General features: G+C 35.7%; 1 protein-coding gene across 2 annotated transcripts in view; it reads left to right on the forward strand.

Annotated features, from left to right (window-relative positions):
• LOC103027981 (ras-specific guanine nucleotide-releasing factor RalGPS1) overlaps positions 1-18474 on the forward strand; it is a 221704-nt gene that overhangs the window by 74105 nt on the left and 129125 nt on the right. For both annotated transcript variants that reach the window (XM_007258076.4, XM_007258078.4), the window contains exons 6-7: positions 391-480; positions 1217-1309. In XM_007258076.4, the coding sequence (XP_007258138.3) occupies positions 391-480; positions 1217-1309 (183 nt within the window). The remainder of the gene's footprint in view (positions 1-390; positions 481-1216; positions 1310-18474) is intronic.

Consider the following 18474-nt stretch of genomic DNA (forward strand, 5'->3'; position numbering starts at 1 on the left):
CAAAGAAATGGCAATGACCAAAAAATTTATTTTTTAACAAGCTTGAATGCAATCTCAGAGAAAAGCCCAGCTGTGAGCTGCTGGAACCGCCTGATAACTCCTGTGGTGCTGGTGAAGATGAAACCGAAACTTCACGTGAAGCAGTGCATCAGTTTCACAGTTTCAGAACAAAAGAAGAATATAAGTGACAATAAGAAAACAGTTTAAACAACCTAAAAGAAATATTTTGGGCAACTTTTTTACTTTGTACAGCAGAACTTTTCCTAAATGTTTTCTTGCTGATTCAACTTAAAATGTATTGTTTCTCAGACTGTTGTTAAGGCTTTTTACACAGACTTTTTTTTTTTTTAACTGTGTTTGATTTTTTTTTTGTTACTTCTGTCTCTGTAGGTGAGCTTCTGGCTGGTGAGAGAGATCCTCACAGCTCAAACACTGAAGATCCGTGCTGAGATCCTGAGCCACTTCGTGAAAATCGCAAAGGTATCGTCAGCAACATTACAACACTGAAGAAGCATAGACCTATTATTTAAGAAAAGTGTTTATCAAGAACAGCTACACCTAGCCCTGCAAGTCAAGTGTGTAATGTGGACAAATAGAGGAGCTCACATGTACATGAGCCCCAGAGCTGCGTGATTATAACATTCTAACTTGTGTTACTTTTTTTAAAACACAGTGTGATTCGTACTTTGCTATATTGTGATTATCACGTAATGGCTTTATATAAAACGAAAATAACATTAAATACAGACACCTACATCAAAGGTCATTTTTATTGAGCTGGGTTTGGTTTGGGCTTAGGCATAGAATCTAAACTCTATTGCCACGACATGTCAATGATGTATGCATGATAAGACATCCTAACAGTCCTAAAACTGATTTATGTTGACTGTCATTTGTTGAAATGAAGTTTGGACTACCAGTTTCTAATTATTTTGAGAAAGGCATTGGTGTAGCCTAATAGCAAAAACATACTGATTCTCGCATAATGCTGCTTCTTAACTGAATAATTATTAACTCCATTATAGTCATTGTTTTTGTAAATTAAGCCTCCTAAATATGCCATTTATAATGGCCCTGAGGTGGTCAGTCCTCTTTATATTTTTATATAAAAATATAAAATCTTCATTTAGTTTCCCACTGCCAGCCTTAGATGTTCCTATATCCACCACTGAATGCTCATCAGTATTAATTTTGTTCATTAATATTTTATCTGCAGAAACTGTTGGAGCTGAATAACCTCCACTCTATGGTGTCTATAGTCTCGGCTCTGCAGAGCGCTCCTATCTTCAGACTGAGCAAGACCTGGGCGGTAAGACACACACACAAACAGACTCTCTCTCACCCTCTCTCTCTCTCACACACACACACACAGTCTCTCTCACTCACTCACGCATACACACAGTCTGTCTGATTACGTCTTCGAAGTTCTTTCATTTTTGCTAATGCTGGAGCAGAGAATGCCTTTGTATGCAAAGATTATATCCAAAAATCCAATTGTACATTTACTGGGCCATGATCTGATAAACTGTTGAGTTTCATATGTTCAGATATTAACTTCACATTAGTTTGAAACTGTTAAACACATTTTCCATTCCACTCTACCATTTCCAACATCTGTAGTGTGATGCTCCACTGCTCACTTGCCATGTATGGTATTATAAAAGAATAGGCACCATCTGTACCATTCTGATTCAGATCAATTTTTTAAATGTCTGGATATGCTGGGTAGTGCTTGCAGGAAACCTATATAACTTAATAGGCAGCAAAATTAAACAAGCAACAATTGTGACAAAAAAATTAAGCTGTATGATCAAGAGTGAAGGGCTAGAATCATGGAGGAATTTAACTTTTGACCAGTGTTAAGTTTTACACTTTTGTCCAGGTTCACACTACACGACTTTTAGAGTCCTTCCATCATTGTATCTTTCACTCTGCACAGCTGGTTGTCTTGTAATTGGGAATCTTTTAGTCATTGTGGTTTACACACTGCACAACTGATCAGAGACACAGGGTCACAAACTACAGTCTTTTATCAGGAGGAACACACAACGAGTCTGTCTGATCCCCAGAATTACACTTTTGTCATGAAAACAGCAGTAATAATTACATGTATTGTGACTGAGCAAGCAGCAAGCTAATGGTGATTTGCATTTGATCCAATGTTTTTGTCGGCAATGTTCACAACCTATGTGCAACTGGAAAATCAGGCCTAAAATAGTGTATTGTGAACCATGCCTTAATCATACCTTTACCTTACTATTTGTTGCAAAATAGAGTCTATGTTGATCTGACTAAAATTGCAAGTTGACTGAAGTTGACTGAAGTTGACTGAAGTTGACTGAAGTTGACTGAAGTTGACTGAAGTTGACTGAAGTTGACTATAACTGGCTGATGTTGATTGAAGTTAATTGAAGTTGACTTCAGTTGATTGAAGTTGATTGAAGTTGACTTAAGTTGATTGAAGTTGACTAAAACTGACTGAAGTTGACTGAAGTTGACTGAAGTTAACTATAACTGACTGAAGTTGATGGAAGTTGATGGAAGTTGATGGAAGTTGATGGAAGTTGATGGAAGTTGATGGAAGTTGATGGAAGTTGATGGAAGTTGATGGAAGTTGATTGAAGTTGACTAAAACTGACTGAAGTTGACTTTAACTGACTGAAGTTGATTGAAGTTGACTAAAACTGACTGAAGTTGACTGAAGTTGACTTTAACTGACTGAAGTTGATTGAAGTTGACTGAAGTTGATTGAAGTTGACTAAAACTGACTGAAGTTGACTGAAGTTGACTTTAACTGACTGAAGTTGATTGAAGTTGACTAAAACTGACTGAAGTTGACTGAAGTTGACTGAAGTTAACTTTAACTGACTGAAGTTGATTGAAGTTGACTGAAGTTGATTGAAGTTGATTGAGGTTGACTTAAGTTGATTGAAGTTGACTTCAGTTGATTGAAGTTGATTGAAGTTGATTGAAGTTGACTTCAGTTGACTTCAGTTGATTGAAGTTGACTAAAACTGACTGAAGTTGACTGAAGTTGACTATAACTGACTGAAGTTGATTGAAGTTAACTATAACTGACTGAAGTTGACTGAAGTTGACTGAAGTTGACTGAAGTTGATTGAAGTTGATTGAAGTTGATTGAAGTTAACTAGAACTGACTTCAGTTGATTGAAGTTGACTTAAGTTGATTGAAGTTGACTGAAACTTACTGAAGTTGATTGAAGTTAACTATAACTGACCGAAGTTGATTTGAAGTTGATTTGAAGTTGATTGAAATTGACTGAAACTTACTGAAGTTGACTGAAGTTGACTGAATTTGACTATAACTGACTGAAGTTGATTGAAGTTGACTTAAGTTAATTGAAATTGACTGAAGTTGACTAAAACTGACTGAAGTTGATTGAAGTTGACTTAAGTTGATTGAAGTTGATTAAAGTTGACTAAACTGACTGAAGTTGATTGAAGTTGACTTAAGTTGACTGAAGTTGATTAAAGTTAACTGAAGTTAACTGAAGTTGATTCAAGTTGATTCAAGTTGATTCAAGTTGATTCAAGTTGATTCAAGTTGATTCAAGTTAATTCAAGTTAATTCAAGTTGACTGAATTTGACTGAATTTGACTGAAGCTCACTGAAGTATTTTTGACGTAGTTTAAAGTAGTTGATTGTGATCAATATTAAAAATACAAAACAGTTGAGTTCTGGTTACTCTACACTACAGTACAGTGGCTAACAACAGCAGCAGCAGCAGCAGCAGCACAACTCACTAATTCTACAACTACAATAGACAGTCAGCAGAACGTCCTGTCGAAAGTCTAACCTTTCCAGCTCATAAACTCTGTGTTTAGGTTTCTGAGAAACAGCGTTGCTGAACGTTGGCAGTGGAGCTCTAGGCGTCGGCAGTCATCTAAAACCAAACCTGAACTTGGATGAAAACACTAAGATATATTCACAGATCTTTAAAACACAAACAGCATGAACGGTTGATCTCATCTTCCTCTCGCAGGAGCACTAATGCTATGGGCAACGTTTAAGGTCAGAGACAGGCTTCCGTTCAGCATTAAATCATTCAGCTATTACAGTCAGGAGTCTGTAGGTGTGCCTGAATATACTGTAACTGCTGCAGCATTCAAGGTGGAAGAGAAAATTCCCAACCAGAAAATAATGAGGGGACTTTTTTACATAAAATATAAAAGTAGGTGAATAAAATGAGGTTTATTTATTGTATGTATTGTGCTTGCATTGTTTTGACTCCCTTGGAAAATAGAAAATAGAAAAGATACTAGACTTTAATTTGCATATTTGATAGGTCTAGATGGTTTTGTTTTATCTATTTGCATACCTGCCAAAATAGTACCAAAGCTAAATACAAACATTTTTTTAGTTGTTATGTAAGAACAAAAAGTTGAAGTCTAGAATTGCTTTTATATTTGGAGAATATACTGTATTTCTTGCACTGTAAGGCACACTGGATATTTTCTGGTCTATTTTTTTTACATAAGGCGCATTGGATTATAAGGCGCATTATGTAACCCTAGTAAGGGACAAGGGTGAAGCTTAGATTTCCACATTTCCTCTGGGCTGGGTGCAGCAGCAGCAGCATTAGCCACGGTTAGCACTAGTAAATGCCGCTCGACAACGCTACACTGAGGAACCCTGAGTGTTCCGGTAAGCCAGGGCGATATTAGCTAGCGCTCACTGTGGTTAGCAGCTAATGCTAATGCTGCTCCAGCCTCAGTACTGGAGAAACACCGGATTATAAGGCGCACTGATGATTTTAGGAAAAGTAAAGGATTTTAAATGCGCCTTATAGTGTGAAAAATGTAGATTTTTTTTTACAGTATCGGTTAGCCCTAATTGTGAGACACACTCCATTAGACATTATGAATGAATTAATTGTTTTATTATTTTTATTGTCGCTGTCCAATCAAAAACAACTATCTTCTTTTTTGTTGATTTCTACTTTACTACATTATTTAAACACACATACTGTCCCTTACAGAGTGTTAATGTTTTCAGATGCATGGGAAAGTACATGAAATGTACTCTTTTTGACATTGACTTCCATTGAAAATTAAGAAGGTTTTATTTCTCTCCTGGATAGTTGCTGTTTTGGAGCAGTTTTTCATTAGACAGCAACAATTTGCAGTTTATTTTTTATTTTTGTATATTTTGTTCTTGCTGACCAGTATGAAGTTTCTAAAGTTTTAAAGATATTCCTGTGCAGTCGTTTACAGGCTCAGAATGATAGTTTAAGATGGAAATCTACACATTTCCAGCTGTTTTACATCATCATTTTTGTTCCATTTGAGAATAGAGATAATGGCAGAACTCAGAGATTGTGTTACCTAACAAGATGTAAAATGAATGGATGCAATTAGCCACATTTTCCCTTTTGCATGAAGGGATTTCTTTTGTGATGCAACTCACATGTATTAAATTGCATTTTTCAGTTTTAGGCTGCTCTCAGTCCTTGGTGCCAAAACCCACAGTGGTATTAAATAACAGTAGCTAAACTGCCGAAGAGTTCTTCATGTGGAATCCTGACACACACACACACACACACACACACACACACACACACACACATACACACACTCACATGCGCACAGACACTTAGATTATAGTAAAAAGCATGTTTCAAAGCTGAATCCAAACACAAATCAAGTGAAGAAAAACGTGCTGTCCAGTGCTGTAGCCCTGGCAGCACACAGCGGCTGTGGAGTGTTTTTAAAGGCTGATTCCCACACGTGGCGTCACCATGGGGTCAGTGTTGATATGTGTCTTTGCTCTTTAACCACGGCTTCTGGCCTCTTTTTCCATTCGTGTCCCCAGATGACCATTTCCTCTACCAGTTGCTACACCAATGCAGTAAAGACTGATACTGTTTCAAACTGTTTCAAGACAGAATTCCTACTCAGTTACAGCTGTAAATCAGAACATCAGAAGCCAGCTTTTCATTTTCTTTTTTTTTTCTTTTTTTATTTAAATGTTTATTTCATATTTTTTTCCACAATATGTATCAGCAAATACAGAAAGTATCATGAGCATAACCGTATTATGGGAGGAAAAGAAGGAAATAATAGTAGCGATACAGACATTAATAATAATATATTCACCAATATCAGTAATAGTAGCAATAAGCACAATATGTAATCAAGAAATATATTAGGGGAAATAAAATAATATACACACTGTTATATGTATATATTCATACATGTAAATTAAGGGTACATTTCTACAAGGGTTGCCCATGATTAAATAATGTAATTATAATTAAATTATGTAACAGTGTTCTTGTATTCAGATCTATTCATTCTTATTTATTTCTGTGGTGTCATATATTGTCCATTTTCTTCTAATTATTAGCAGAGTAGTATACAGAATGAAGGGTGTCATTTTATTTCGATGTTCCATTACAGACAACGTTCAACTTGCATTCCACTGCATGCCTATTAAATGTAACTGACCTCTAAGCTGAAAGTAAATTATTCTCTATTAAATTTATCCCTACACCCAAGTCTAACCCGAACTCTTAACATTTAACCCTAAATCTTAACATTTTAGGGTTAGGTTTAGGGTTAGGTTTAGGTTATGATTACGGTTTGGGTCAGGGTTAGGTTTTAGGGTTGATTCATGGTTAAGGTTAGGGTTAGGTGTAGTGTTGGGTTCTATGGATAATTATTTGCATTCAGCTGAATGTTAGTTGAGCATGAGGCATCTATAATGAGCCATCCAAATCAAGTGTTAACGAAAAAGCTGAAGAAAGATTCAAATCAAATTAAATTCTTCACTGTTTGTTTTCATATCGTTGATGTTCAATAAACATTTTAATATCTCTTAATTGTCAGCTTTACTAAGGATAAAACACGTTCTTAACTTTGAGCATTTCTATTGGTCTAATGCTGGGCATTAGACCAATCATACGGTCATACGGTATCCTGGAGGAGAAATTAGAACCAATATGCATTTTTTTTTTTACATACCGCCATACCACTAGAGGCACTGCAGAACGTTGTGTAGAACAGCATCACCAAAGAAGCACACAGCAGAGCTTGCTAGTTAACACTCATAGACATCATAAACATAGATGCCGCATCGACTGACGCTGTCTATTGGAGCTGATGTGCCTGCGTGGCCGCCATATTGGAGGAGGCAGTCCTGCGCCTCCAGTGCATTAATTTACACGGAGGAAGGTGTTTAATACACTTATAATAATCTACCAAATAAACTCTACCAATTTTTTCCCGATTTTCACGCGGTTTGGTTTTGATACAAACAGCAGCGATGCAGTAATGATACAGGACGCTGTCACACATTACAAATACCCGCCTTCATGCTGAAATACTTTATATTATGCTCTTTAACAAAGTAATTTTATTTTATTAAACAAATCAGGAGGCAGGTTATGCGGCATCTACGTATAAGATGTCTATGGTTAACACTGGCCATTAGCATAACAAGATAACACTTACGCTGTCCTGCCTGGAGAAACATGAGAACAGAACTCCTGGAGCTTCTGCTGCTGCTCCTTACAATATGAGTAACTGTAGCCCTTTTAAATATATGAATACTGTAGCATGGAGGATAATATTAATGCCCTATAAATTGAAAGTGTTTGTTAATCCAGGACCCATGGAAGTGTGATAAACTAATACACAGCTACTTAAATCCTGTAATGCCTCTAATGGCTTCAATAATAACACACTGTATATTGATACTAACATGTGTCTTCCTTGTGCAATAGAACGTTTGAGAAATATCTCTTTTAAAATCTTTTTAAATCTCTTTTTAAATACTATAGTGTTTATGAAAATATAATATTTTTTCATAGTTTTGAAAAGTAAGCAGTGTTAACGTTTTTGGTGTATCTCTTTTCAAGGTTTATTGTTTACATTCTTCAGCTGTTTTTATGTTAATAAAGTCTACCTTCTTCATATATTGTGTAATTTTGTGGGACAAAGGAAACCCAATAGTAATCAATGCTTTAATTTAAAGCCTCAGTGTTTGATATTATATGTACTCCTAGTCACAAACTTATATTTAAGCCCAGTCGTGCATAAAATTTAAATAATAATATTGTAATATTCCGTGAAATTGTAGGAATCTTGCAAGAAACATTTTATCAACTTCTGTAATAGCAACCTTTTAAGTCACTCTGGATAAAAATGCCAGCTAAATTATTGCTTAAATATACATCCCATTTCAGGGAGTCCTATTAGACAGTTGGCTAAGTTGTATAGATATTATGCCCCATTTAATACATATTTCTGTTCACCATCAGGGGATTTAATGTAATTAGACAGCAGGCCAAATGGAATATGAATTAAGTACCATTTAGTGCACATGTTCCATTTAAGGGAATATTAAGGTATGAGACAGTTGGCTAAGTTGTGTAGATATCATGCCTCTTTTAATACAAGCTGTACGCCCCTCTTACATAAGGAGACCAAAAGTAATTAGACAGTAGGCTAAATGGTATAGGAATTAAGCCTTAGTTTTGTGCATATGTCCCATTTTAAGGAATATTAAGGTATTAGACGGTTGGCAAAGTTGTATAGGTATCATGCCCCTTCTAATAAAACCCCCCTGTAACATCAGGGGACTGTAAGTACTTAGACAGTCGGAAAAATTGCTTTTGGTACTTGGTCACGAATCCTTTACAGTTGATGGCTGCCTCATGTATGCAACCCACAGACACCAGATGTTCAGATTGCTCCCTGGTGATGCTATGCCATTCAGCTTCTTTTTTGGCTGTAATTTTCTCTTCAGTTAGTGAAAAACGTGCTCAGGTTTCAGTCCAGGTTTTAATCCCTGCCATCATCCAGAGGATATTCTGATTATCCAAACAGGGCAATGACTACAGAAGCATAGAAAACTGTCGAAGAGGCAAAATGTCACCCATTATAACTTTCTTCATTGAGACAGTAGACTTTCAGACTGCCAGAGTATTAGGCAGTGTAGGTCTGAGCAGTATTTGGGCAGTAGTTTTACCATATTTTTTGTACTATAAGCGCACTATCAATGAATGTCTGTTTTTTTTTAGTCTTTTTTTATACATAAGGTGCACCTGATCATAAGGTGTATTATGCTACACTTGTAAGGAAAAGGGGTGTCGCCATGTTTTCCTTCAAATTTAGCAAGTTAGCTGGGTGGTGCTGGGGGTAACTAAGTTAAATAAAGCTGAGCAAGGTAAATTAAACTGTAAAAACATGTTCTTTCAAAGTCAAACAAATGCTTGATGTTAATCTACAAAGACTTATCTCCTGTAAACTTTATTTGGGTGAGTAAAGTGCTTCCATTTTTTTTTTTTTTTACAGTAAGCATAGATTTCCGGATTTCCAATAAGGCTGGGTGCAGCAGCATTAAATACCACAGCACAAACCATGTTTCTGCCAAGCAAGGACAAGATATTTACATTTCAAAGGAAATATGAAAAGTCTTAATATGTAGGTGTATGTGTATTTGACTGTTTTGATTGCTTTCACTTTCATTTAAACTCATTGCTAAATCACAATGATGGTGGGCTGTGATTTCTACCCCCACCCATTTTCTTTATTTTTTTTTTAACATTACAATGACATCACAAGTCAGTAAGCTCCCACAGTACTCCCACCCTGTGATCAACCCATCATTAAAGCACATTCATGTACTAGATAGACCCAGAACAAAATTTGGAGTGTGAGACACATCAAACATATTTTATAATTCTGTCCTTATTTGGAAATGATCTCATCATTTTTAGACCCTACCTAAGCATTATGACCGCCTGCCTATCATGTTATTGGTCCTCCATTTGCTGCCAAAACAGCTTTCTCTACAAGGCTGCTGAATATGATATGTGGCATATAGAACCAAGATGTCACCTTATGGATCTCAAGTCTGTTAAGTTGCTATATTGGAGCCACCCATAGACTGTATATAGCTGGACAGAGCATTGTCTCTCAAAAGTGAAGCCACCACAGGTCGGGCGCCCCCTGCTGTTCGGTTTCAGAAAGCTGTGTAACTCCACCCATTCCCATAGGTTTCAATGGCAAAATAGACAACTTCCTACCACGTTTTTTTTTTCTAATATACTGTAATTTTACCTCCATTATTTAAATGCAACAGCTAGTGTAACCTCTGCTTATATGGTCATATTTCTTATCCCCACAGAATTCGTTTTTCAAAACGTTATTCAGCTCTATTCAAAAAGGTGTGGTTATTGTAAAAGGGCTGGTTATGGGCGGGACCAATAACAGACCGTCAGCTCCGCTCCGCTCTGCAGCCTGTGACCTCGAGGCAGCCCTCAGGGGTGAGGTTATTTAAATGAGTAGGCTGCTCTCCACAGTCTTTCTCCCTCATCTGGTCTCTACTGCGCAGACTCGGGTGTCAGGATCGCCAACATGTCGGAAGATTTTGGCTTCATTTTCATTGAATGAATGGGAACTGCGACACGGCGTCCATATTTTTTACAGTCTCTGGAGCCACCCCTCAAGATTGGTGCACATGTATCCGTATGTTCTTTATGTGATGTGAAAGAATACTGGGATTTATCAGGAGACCTTCTTCCTTTCCTCCAAGATCCACTATTGTAGGCAACTTTGATCAGTCTATGTCTAAGAGTGCTAACTGCTAAGTTGCACCCTGACACCTCTCTGCTGTCATTCAGTTTACACTGATGAGTAGCCAAAGCTCTCAAGTCCTGAGTGAAGTGTAGTGTGTGCCACCCTAATCCAATGCCTGTAATTCACCCTCTCATTCAGCCAGCATCATTTATGGTATACTGGGTTGCCAGATCCTGGGTATAACCCCGTTTTCATAGGATTCCAACTGGTAGCTGTGTCAGTCTGATTGAAGGAGAAAGGCAGAAAGTCAGAAGAGCTTTGCCCTTTGGCTTCAAGCATTAACCTTACAGCTTGACGTGACCACTTCTTGACAAGGTAATGGAAACTCCAGAACAGGGTCTCCACTGTGTTGTGAATAGGATTATATGCTAGTCTGAAAGCTTTTCAGCAGAATTCCACAGTTGGCAAAGACTATTGTGATCTGAATCGCAGATGGTCAAAATGGCTACGATTTTGTTTTGGGCTCCTCTTGGCAGGTTTGAGTTGAGAAAACGTGAGGTGCATAAAAAACAGAAGAAAGGTTCAGTCGCAATTCATGGCTAACTCCATGAATTAAAAGTGTAGGCCTTTAATTACTTTGTTGTATCATTTATACCGTAAAATTGCTGGGAAAAAGTCCTATTTTGGTCAAGTTCAGATCCCAGCATTCGGTCCAATGTGGACAAACCCAGTAAGAGTTGTTTATTTACTGGTAGATTGGGTTGGTCCAGTTGATATATGATCATATTACCAGATAACAGCTAATTTTGTCACCTAGTATCCGAAAGTAGTAGCTTAAGAAGTATCAAAAATAGTGTATTATATTGTCATTAAAAACACAACTACCAGTCAAACGTTTGGATACGTTTAGATTTTCATTATTTAAAATGTGTTGCATTGTATATTAACACTCAAGTCATCCAAACTATGAAGAAACTGTAGAAATGTAGAAATATTTAGTAAACAAAACAAAAAAAAATGACTATACTTTATATTTTAGATTCTTCAACATGAGCACCTCTTGTTTAGATGACAGTTTTGCACATCTTGGCTGGATTTTTTCAGTCAGCTTTATGAGGTCATAAGAGAATGAGAGTCACCTGGAATGGCTTTCAGTTAACAGCTGTGCTGAACTTATCAAGAGTTAATTACTTGAATTTCTTGTCTCTTAATGTGTTTAAGAGAATCAGTTGTAAAGTTGTGAAAAGGTAGAGTTGGTATGCAGTGAATAGCTCTAGTTGAGTAATGTTTTAATCCATGTTATGGCAAAAAGCTTCACAACTAAAATAAAAAAGGTCAGTAAATCTGAAACATTTCAGGAACTATAAAAGTATCCTCAAGTACAGTCGCCAAGACCATCAAAAATATTATGATAAATCTGGCTCTTATCAGCCCCAGGAAAGAAGGATCAAGAGTTACCTCTGTTAAGTTTACAGGATAAGTTCATTAGAGTTACCAGCTTCAGAAAGCACAAGTGAACAGCAAATCAGATAAGAGCACCTGAATACTAAATCAGAGAGTATTTTGGTTTGTTTAACACTTTTAAGTTACTGCATGATTCCTTATGTGTTCCTTCATCTGCATGACTTTAGTATTAATTTACAATGTAGGAAAAACATAAATAAATAAAAGATTGAATGAGATGGTATTTCTAAAATTTGACTGGTACTGTATATGTTTAATGGAAATAAAGTGCATGCCACTCTTCTCATTTTTTTCTGTAGTTATTCTACATTACTTAATATCCTGCCTACTTGTACAGAAAGTAAAAAGAAATAAATTAACATAGGAAGAAATCAGTCACTCTCACTCTGTGTTTTGTCTGGTGAGACTCTTTTTAAATGCTCTAATTGGCTTTTGTCACCAGCAATGAACAAGATAAATGACCCTCTGGCTGAGTTGTAACTCTGATCCAGGCACTAATGCAGTGGCATTACTCCCCAAAAGTAAAAAGATACAGCAGACCAGACTATAAAAAAATTGCTTTAAAGTTTAAATGCTAATTATTACATGTACTTCACAATCCAACAATAAACATATTTCTGCGGTCCTTTTCTCAGTATTCAAGTAATCATGTAAACAGCTTTCTTCAATACCTTAGTAACGTCTGAAAATTTGATAAATAAATCCAATTCAAACAGAGCTGGGTTTTAGCTCAGTAAACAGATGTCATGATAATTAACTACAGTATTATAGTTAGGAAATCACCAGTACTGTTCAGGTTGGATATTTGGAAAATGAATGAAGCAAATGCTAATTATTACTTTTTTTAGCTTTAGGAATGAAACATCATTGCAGATGTAATGAAAGGATATACCTGGGACCTGTAGTCTTCTCCTGTTACAGCAGTTCCAGTAAGAAAAACAAGAAAGAGGAAATATTTGTCGGTTCACTGTACTGCCTGTTTTTTAGTTTACACAGCAATTTGTAATGAACAAGACCACAGTCTTAAAAAACAGCAAAAAATAAAATGAAATCCTCACACTTGACTGCAAACTTTTAGAAGGCATGCATGTAAAATGATCAGTTTAAAAAGAGCTAGAATTAATGATTTTAAATTAATTAATAGATTTAATCACTTCTAGCTGTAGTATACTGAAAATGTTTGAATGCTTAGTTTAGTTTTTCTTCTATTTTGCTCTCTGCTGCATGGACTGAACTGCATGTTGGAAAATGAGGTGTTCTTTTGACAATGTGTGAAATGCAACATATAAGCCCCTACAAATAATAAGAAAACTATGAAAAATGCATATACAAATACAAAGCTTTTTTTTAAGTTTTATTTATTTGTGAATCTGGAGTCTGATATTTTGCTGCTTATTGAATCCACATTTTATAGTAAAACTGTATGTTGTGATGCTCCATACAGATCCATACAGATGCCTTTTTCTTTTTTTTTTATATATATTTTTTTTACACAAAATGCCTCTTTAATAGATATGCTAACTGCTGACTGGGGAGAGCTGTATCATGGCTTAAATTTTGGCCCTGCTATCAGGATAGTAACCTTTAGGCTCTTTTTAACATTATCTGCACTTAACATACAGTCCCTTACTGTCTTTGGCGCCTGCTGCAGTGATTTTGGCTGTATTCTTTTAATAAAATACTTGACATTTTATGAAATATAATGACTATAGATTCAGTCTATGGGGGGAAAAAAACTTTAAAGTGTAGATGATGATAATGAGTGTATTTACATGCACTTCACAATCCAATAATAAAAAATATTTTAAAATATTATTTAAAAATATATATTTTTTATTTTATTAAATATAATGACTGCAGTTTGTTTTCTGTTCCACTATGATTTAGAAAAAAAGTAATTTCAGGGATTTTTGGCTGCAAAAGCTTGTTTGGGTGCAAGAGAAAGAGCAAAATATGAATGTCTAGTCATAAGGATGTACGACTGGTTTAAAGAGGTAATGCTGCTAGTGATGATCACTCAGTCAGTTTATCAGTCGTTCAGATCATTGTTTCGTTTTTGTTTAAATTATTTAGTTTTTTTTCTTTGACATTTTGTCAGTTTCTGTTTTTTAAATATTTGTTTTTTGTTTAGTTTTCATGTTGTTTTATTTATAGAAAAAAAGTAAATGAATATTCTTAGTTATAGATTCCAAATTGAAATTCGAATAGTTTTATTGCCACAAAGTTAACATACAGAAGTTAAAACACACAGTAATAAAATTCAAGTAGAAATAGTACATAAAGTACATTCTAGTATTAGTACTATATAAACTATTTAAATACATGTTTTCTTTAACAACATTAACCTTTATTATGACAAATAAAGAAAAACAGGTGCAAATTACTACAAAAACACAAATGCTTTGTTTCATTTATTCTTACTAATGTAATTATGAGGATATATTTAACAATAAAAACTAAACAAAAGCCTGTAAACGCCTTTGGCAAACAGCTCTAAACAATTAACTGCGACCTTGTTCCATTTTAGGAACTGTGATATTGGCACACAAATTATAGTAATAATATGTGAAATATTGCGTGATTACAAAACACATTCATCTTAATCAGTGCTTTAGTTAGAAACGTCCTCAGCATGTTAATGAGAACCATGTAGACTGAACAGCTAAATCTTTGAGGTTCAAGGTTAACCGCTCCCAGCTGCGCTAAGGTTTGGCTCGGTGTTCTCCACGGCAATAGTTTCCACTAATCCTGCTGCCGTGTCTGCTCTTACTGGTAATGATGGAAGAGGAGCCGTTTCTACCAGAGTTCTTCATGTCAGGCTTTCCCATTGCTGGTAATTTCGTACAGTTTTCTAGGGAATTCTCTGTGGGCTGAGATGGAGCGAGCCTATGCGCATAGGGTAATGGCGTATACCATTTGTTCCAGTACATTAAAGCTGTTGCAACAAAACAACATTTTTAAGCTCTTTTTTTACTGGCTTAAATACTTATTTTGGAAACTAGAAAGTTCTGTTGAGTTCTTAGAAAAGCTTTAAAGCTTTTTTTTTTCTTAATGTGGAGAAAGTTTCTCACAGTTTCTCTTGGTTGTTCACTATACGTTTGAGCTTTGCTGAAGTGTCCAAAAGTGGCCATTTATACAGACGTAGCCGGGTTCACCCTCAAACTGTGTGGTCTTGTCTGGATACATATTACTAGACCTCTGAAGTTTTGCATCAGTGTGCAGTCAGTGACATGCCTAATTAAGGCTTAAACCCAGGCTTAAGCTATTTCTGCCTATAGGGAAAATTAATGCTTGCTTGATTGGCTCAATTACTAGGGGTGTCACGATTCTCTAATTCCTCGATTCTAGTTTATTTCCGATTTTAGGGTCACCATTCGATTCGATTTTCGATTTTATTTTTTATTTTTTTAGAGCCAGTGCTCCTCCCAAACTACCCCTCCCATTTTAGCCTTTTAAAAATTTGAGCTAAGGGTGGAGTCAGCAAAAATCAGGAAGTTTAAATACCCTTTAAATGCTATTTAATAAATAACCCCTTCTAGCAGGGCACCACCCCCTCATTACCTGTCCCCAGTTGTTTCCTGTTTCCTGTTCCTGTTTGTTTTCAGTGTTAGTTTGTTGGTTCTTTTACGTCTTTACACCTGTTAGGTTGTTGGTTTTCTTTATTTCTATTCAGTGTATTCCTTGTTTCTATTTTTTGGTTTATTTCACTTTATTTCTGATTCTTCATTTGTTTTCTTGTTTATATTTTCAATAAATATTCGCATGTGCGTCTGTTTCTAAAAAAGCTCTAATTTAAATCTTAAATACACTTCAGCCAGAAGCATGAGGGAGACTCCAAGGTCAACTGGAAAAATGGTTCTTTGGTCTGTTGAGACCAGAATGGAGCTATTTAGGCACCAGACTAGATGCTATGTTTGGCAGACATAAACTATTGCTCATCACCGCGAACACACCACCCATTATTAAGTGGCAGCACCAGTTGAACTTCTTAGTCATTCGTTTTCTTGGTGACCTCCCTTCAGCCCTGAGTACGCAACACAACTTTTAAACCTTTTTTTGGCGGGCAGCACGGTGGCTTAGTGGTTAGCACATTTGCCTCCCAGCACTCCCAGGGGTCTTGTGTTCAAGTCTCTATCTGGGTGGAGTTTCCATGTTCTCCCTGTGTCTGCGTGGGTTTCCTCCGGGGACTTTGTTTTTCCCCCATAGTTCAAAAACCTGGGGATCTGGTAAATTGGACACTCTAAATTGTCCAGAAAAACGGAATACTCTAAATTCATCTGTGTGTGTATATGTGTAAGTGTTTAATATGTTTTGATTGGTCTGAATCGCAATCAGAGGGGCCAAAATTTAGACTAGTCACCCCATGAACAACAATTTCTGGGTCGCACTTGGGCTACTCATACAGGCTCCAAATGGGCATGTTATGTGTGTTATTTTACATTATATATTTTTATTTAATGCATTTTTATGTAGAAAATTATTTTTACTTTTATATAAGTGTTTTCTTTGTAAATTATTGTCAAAAAGCCATCTATTGGCAAAACTAGATGAATTACGCAGAAATTCAGACATATATGATTATATTGAGAATAAAAAATAATAGATTTTGTATGGTTTCTTAAAATAAGCTCAAAATCTCACAATTCTTGAAGTATCAATTAAAAATCTTTGATTTGGACACTACAATCAAGATAACTTGACTTACAGTGACTTTTTGTGCTTATTTTGAGTTCAGATTACTTAAAATAAGGTTCAAGTTGTAAGTGAGACTGATTAAGGTTGTTGTTCCAAGACAAACATCCAGACAAGAGAAAAACATATAAGATTTTTAACCTTGGAATTATTCATTTCACTTGCTAAGATTAATTTTTTTTTGCAGTGTATTATATTGGCCATTTTTTATTTTTAAAATGACAAAAAAAAGATAACATCCAAAAGGGTGAGTACTTTTCATAGGCTCTATACATCCCTATTCATGTGTTTTCTTGGTCAATATAGTATTACAAGTAATTTAATAATTGGAAAGTCTTGTTTTGTGTTAAAATAACACACAGTTTAGTAGCTGAAGTTGGATTTGAGTGTGTATTTGCTTTTCCAGTGGCTCACTGTCTTTTGTGGTTGTGTGTGTTTGAATCATTTTCTTTTTTTTTTCCCCCTCTTCCTCTGTGTGTTCTCAGTTTACATAAGCATGTTGGAGAGCCTCTGTGAAAGAGCTTCGTGTCTGTGTATGTATTTGTGTTTCCTGTAGGTCTTGACCACTTCCTCAGCCATCATCATCTTCATCAACTCGTATATTCGGCCTTACTGTGAAAACCAGACTGTCCAGACTGTCTTCATCACACTTTCCAGCTTAATGAAATGCACTGCCACATTTGCACTGTAGATTACACACGTCTCCCTCAATTTCTGGTTACTGTCAATCCGTCAAACCGTCGCTGAATCAGTCCATTTTACCCAAAAACTCCTCCCAGGTTTCTGTTGAGATTAATCAAATCGGTCCTTTTTGAATTTACTGTAGTTTTGGCTCTAAATTATGAAGAGCCTGTTTGTGCTTCATTACTTTTTTTTCGCCTAGTTTGAAATTCCGCTATAAAAAATTCATCTGTGCCCACAGACATTTACCCATTTACACAGTTGGAAAAAGTTCCGTCAGTGTCAAGTGATCTATGACAATCTGTCAGCACTGCCTGTTTAGCCAATCAAGGAAATTACTGTCTCATGTAGTTGGATTTAGTTCCAAACCAGTGCTGTTCAGTTCAGCGTGTACCTATCCAGTGTTAAGTGTTTTAAAGTTTAATTTCAAAGTTTTCTGACATTCACACCTAGTGTAGCACATTGTCTCTGTCATGTAATAAACCCTGTATCTCCATTTTTATTGTTTATGACTTTACTTTGACATATTGTGAATCTGCCAGATGTTCTTTATATGGTGTTGGAATTTCATGAGGAATGGACCAATAGAAATGATCCATTGGTGCTTTGTTTTCTTCAAGTGTATAAATGCAATGTAAACATTTATTGGTAACACTTTAAAATAAGATTACCTTTATAAAGGGTTTATAAATGGTTTACAGTTAGTTTATTTATGGTTACTAATTAGGTTGTAAATGCCTTAAAAATCATTAATAATCAGTTATAACACATACCTAGAAAGGGCAACATTATAGATGGCTGTGGGTTCACTATTTGGCAAACAACAGGTCATTGTTGCCCTTTCTATGTATGTGTTATAACTGATTATTAATGATTTTTAAGGCATTTACAACCTAATTAGTAACATTAATAAACTGATTGTATTTATAAACCCTTTATAAAGGTAGTCTTATTTTAAAGTGGTACCATTTATTTAACCATTGTATCGAGATTTCTATATAGTCATTTGTTTCTGGTAGCATGTAACTGCGACTTTATATAGCATTTTTACCTTAAAACAACAGCTTCAGTTTTATTGTGATGCGGCAGTGA

The sequence above is a fragment of the Astyanax mexicanus genome, chromosome 1, assembly GCF_023375975.1.
Source record: "Astyanax mexicanus isolate ESR-SI-001 chromosome 1, AstMex3_surface, whole genome shotgun sequence".
Classification (NCBI taxonomy): Eukaryota; Metazoa; Chordata; class Actinopteri; order Characiformes; family Acestrorhamphidae; genus Astyanax; species Astyanax mexicanus.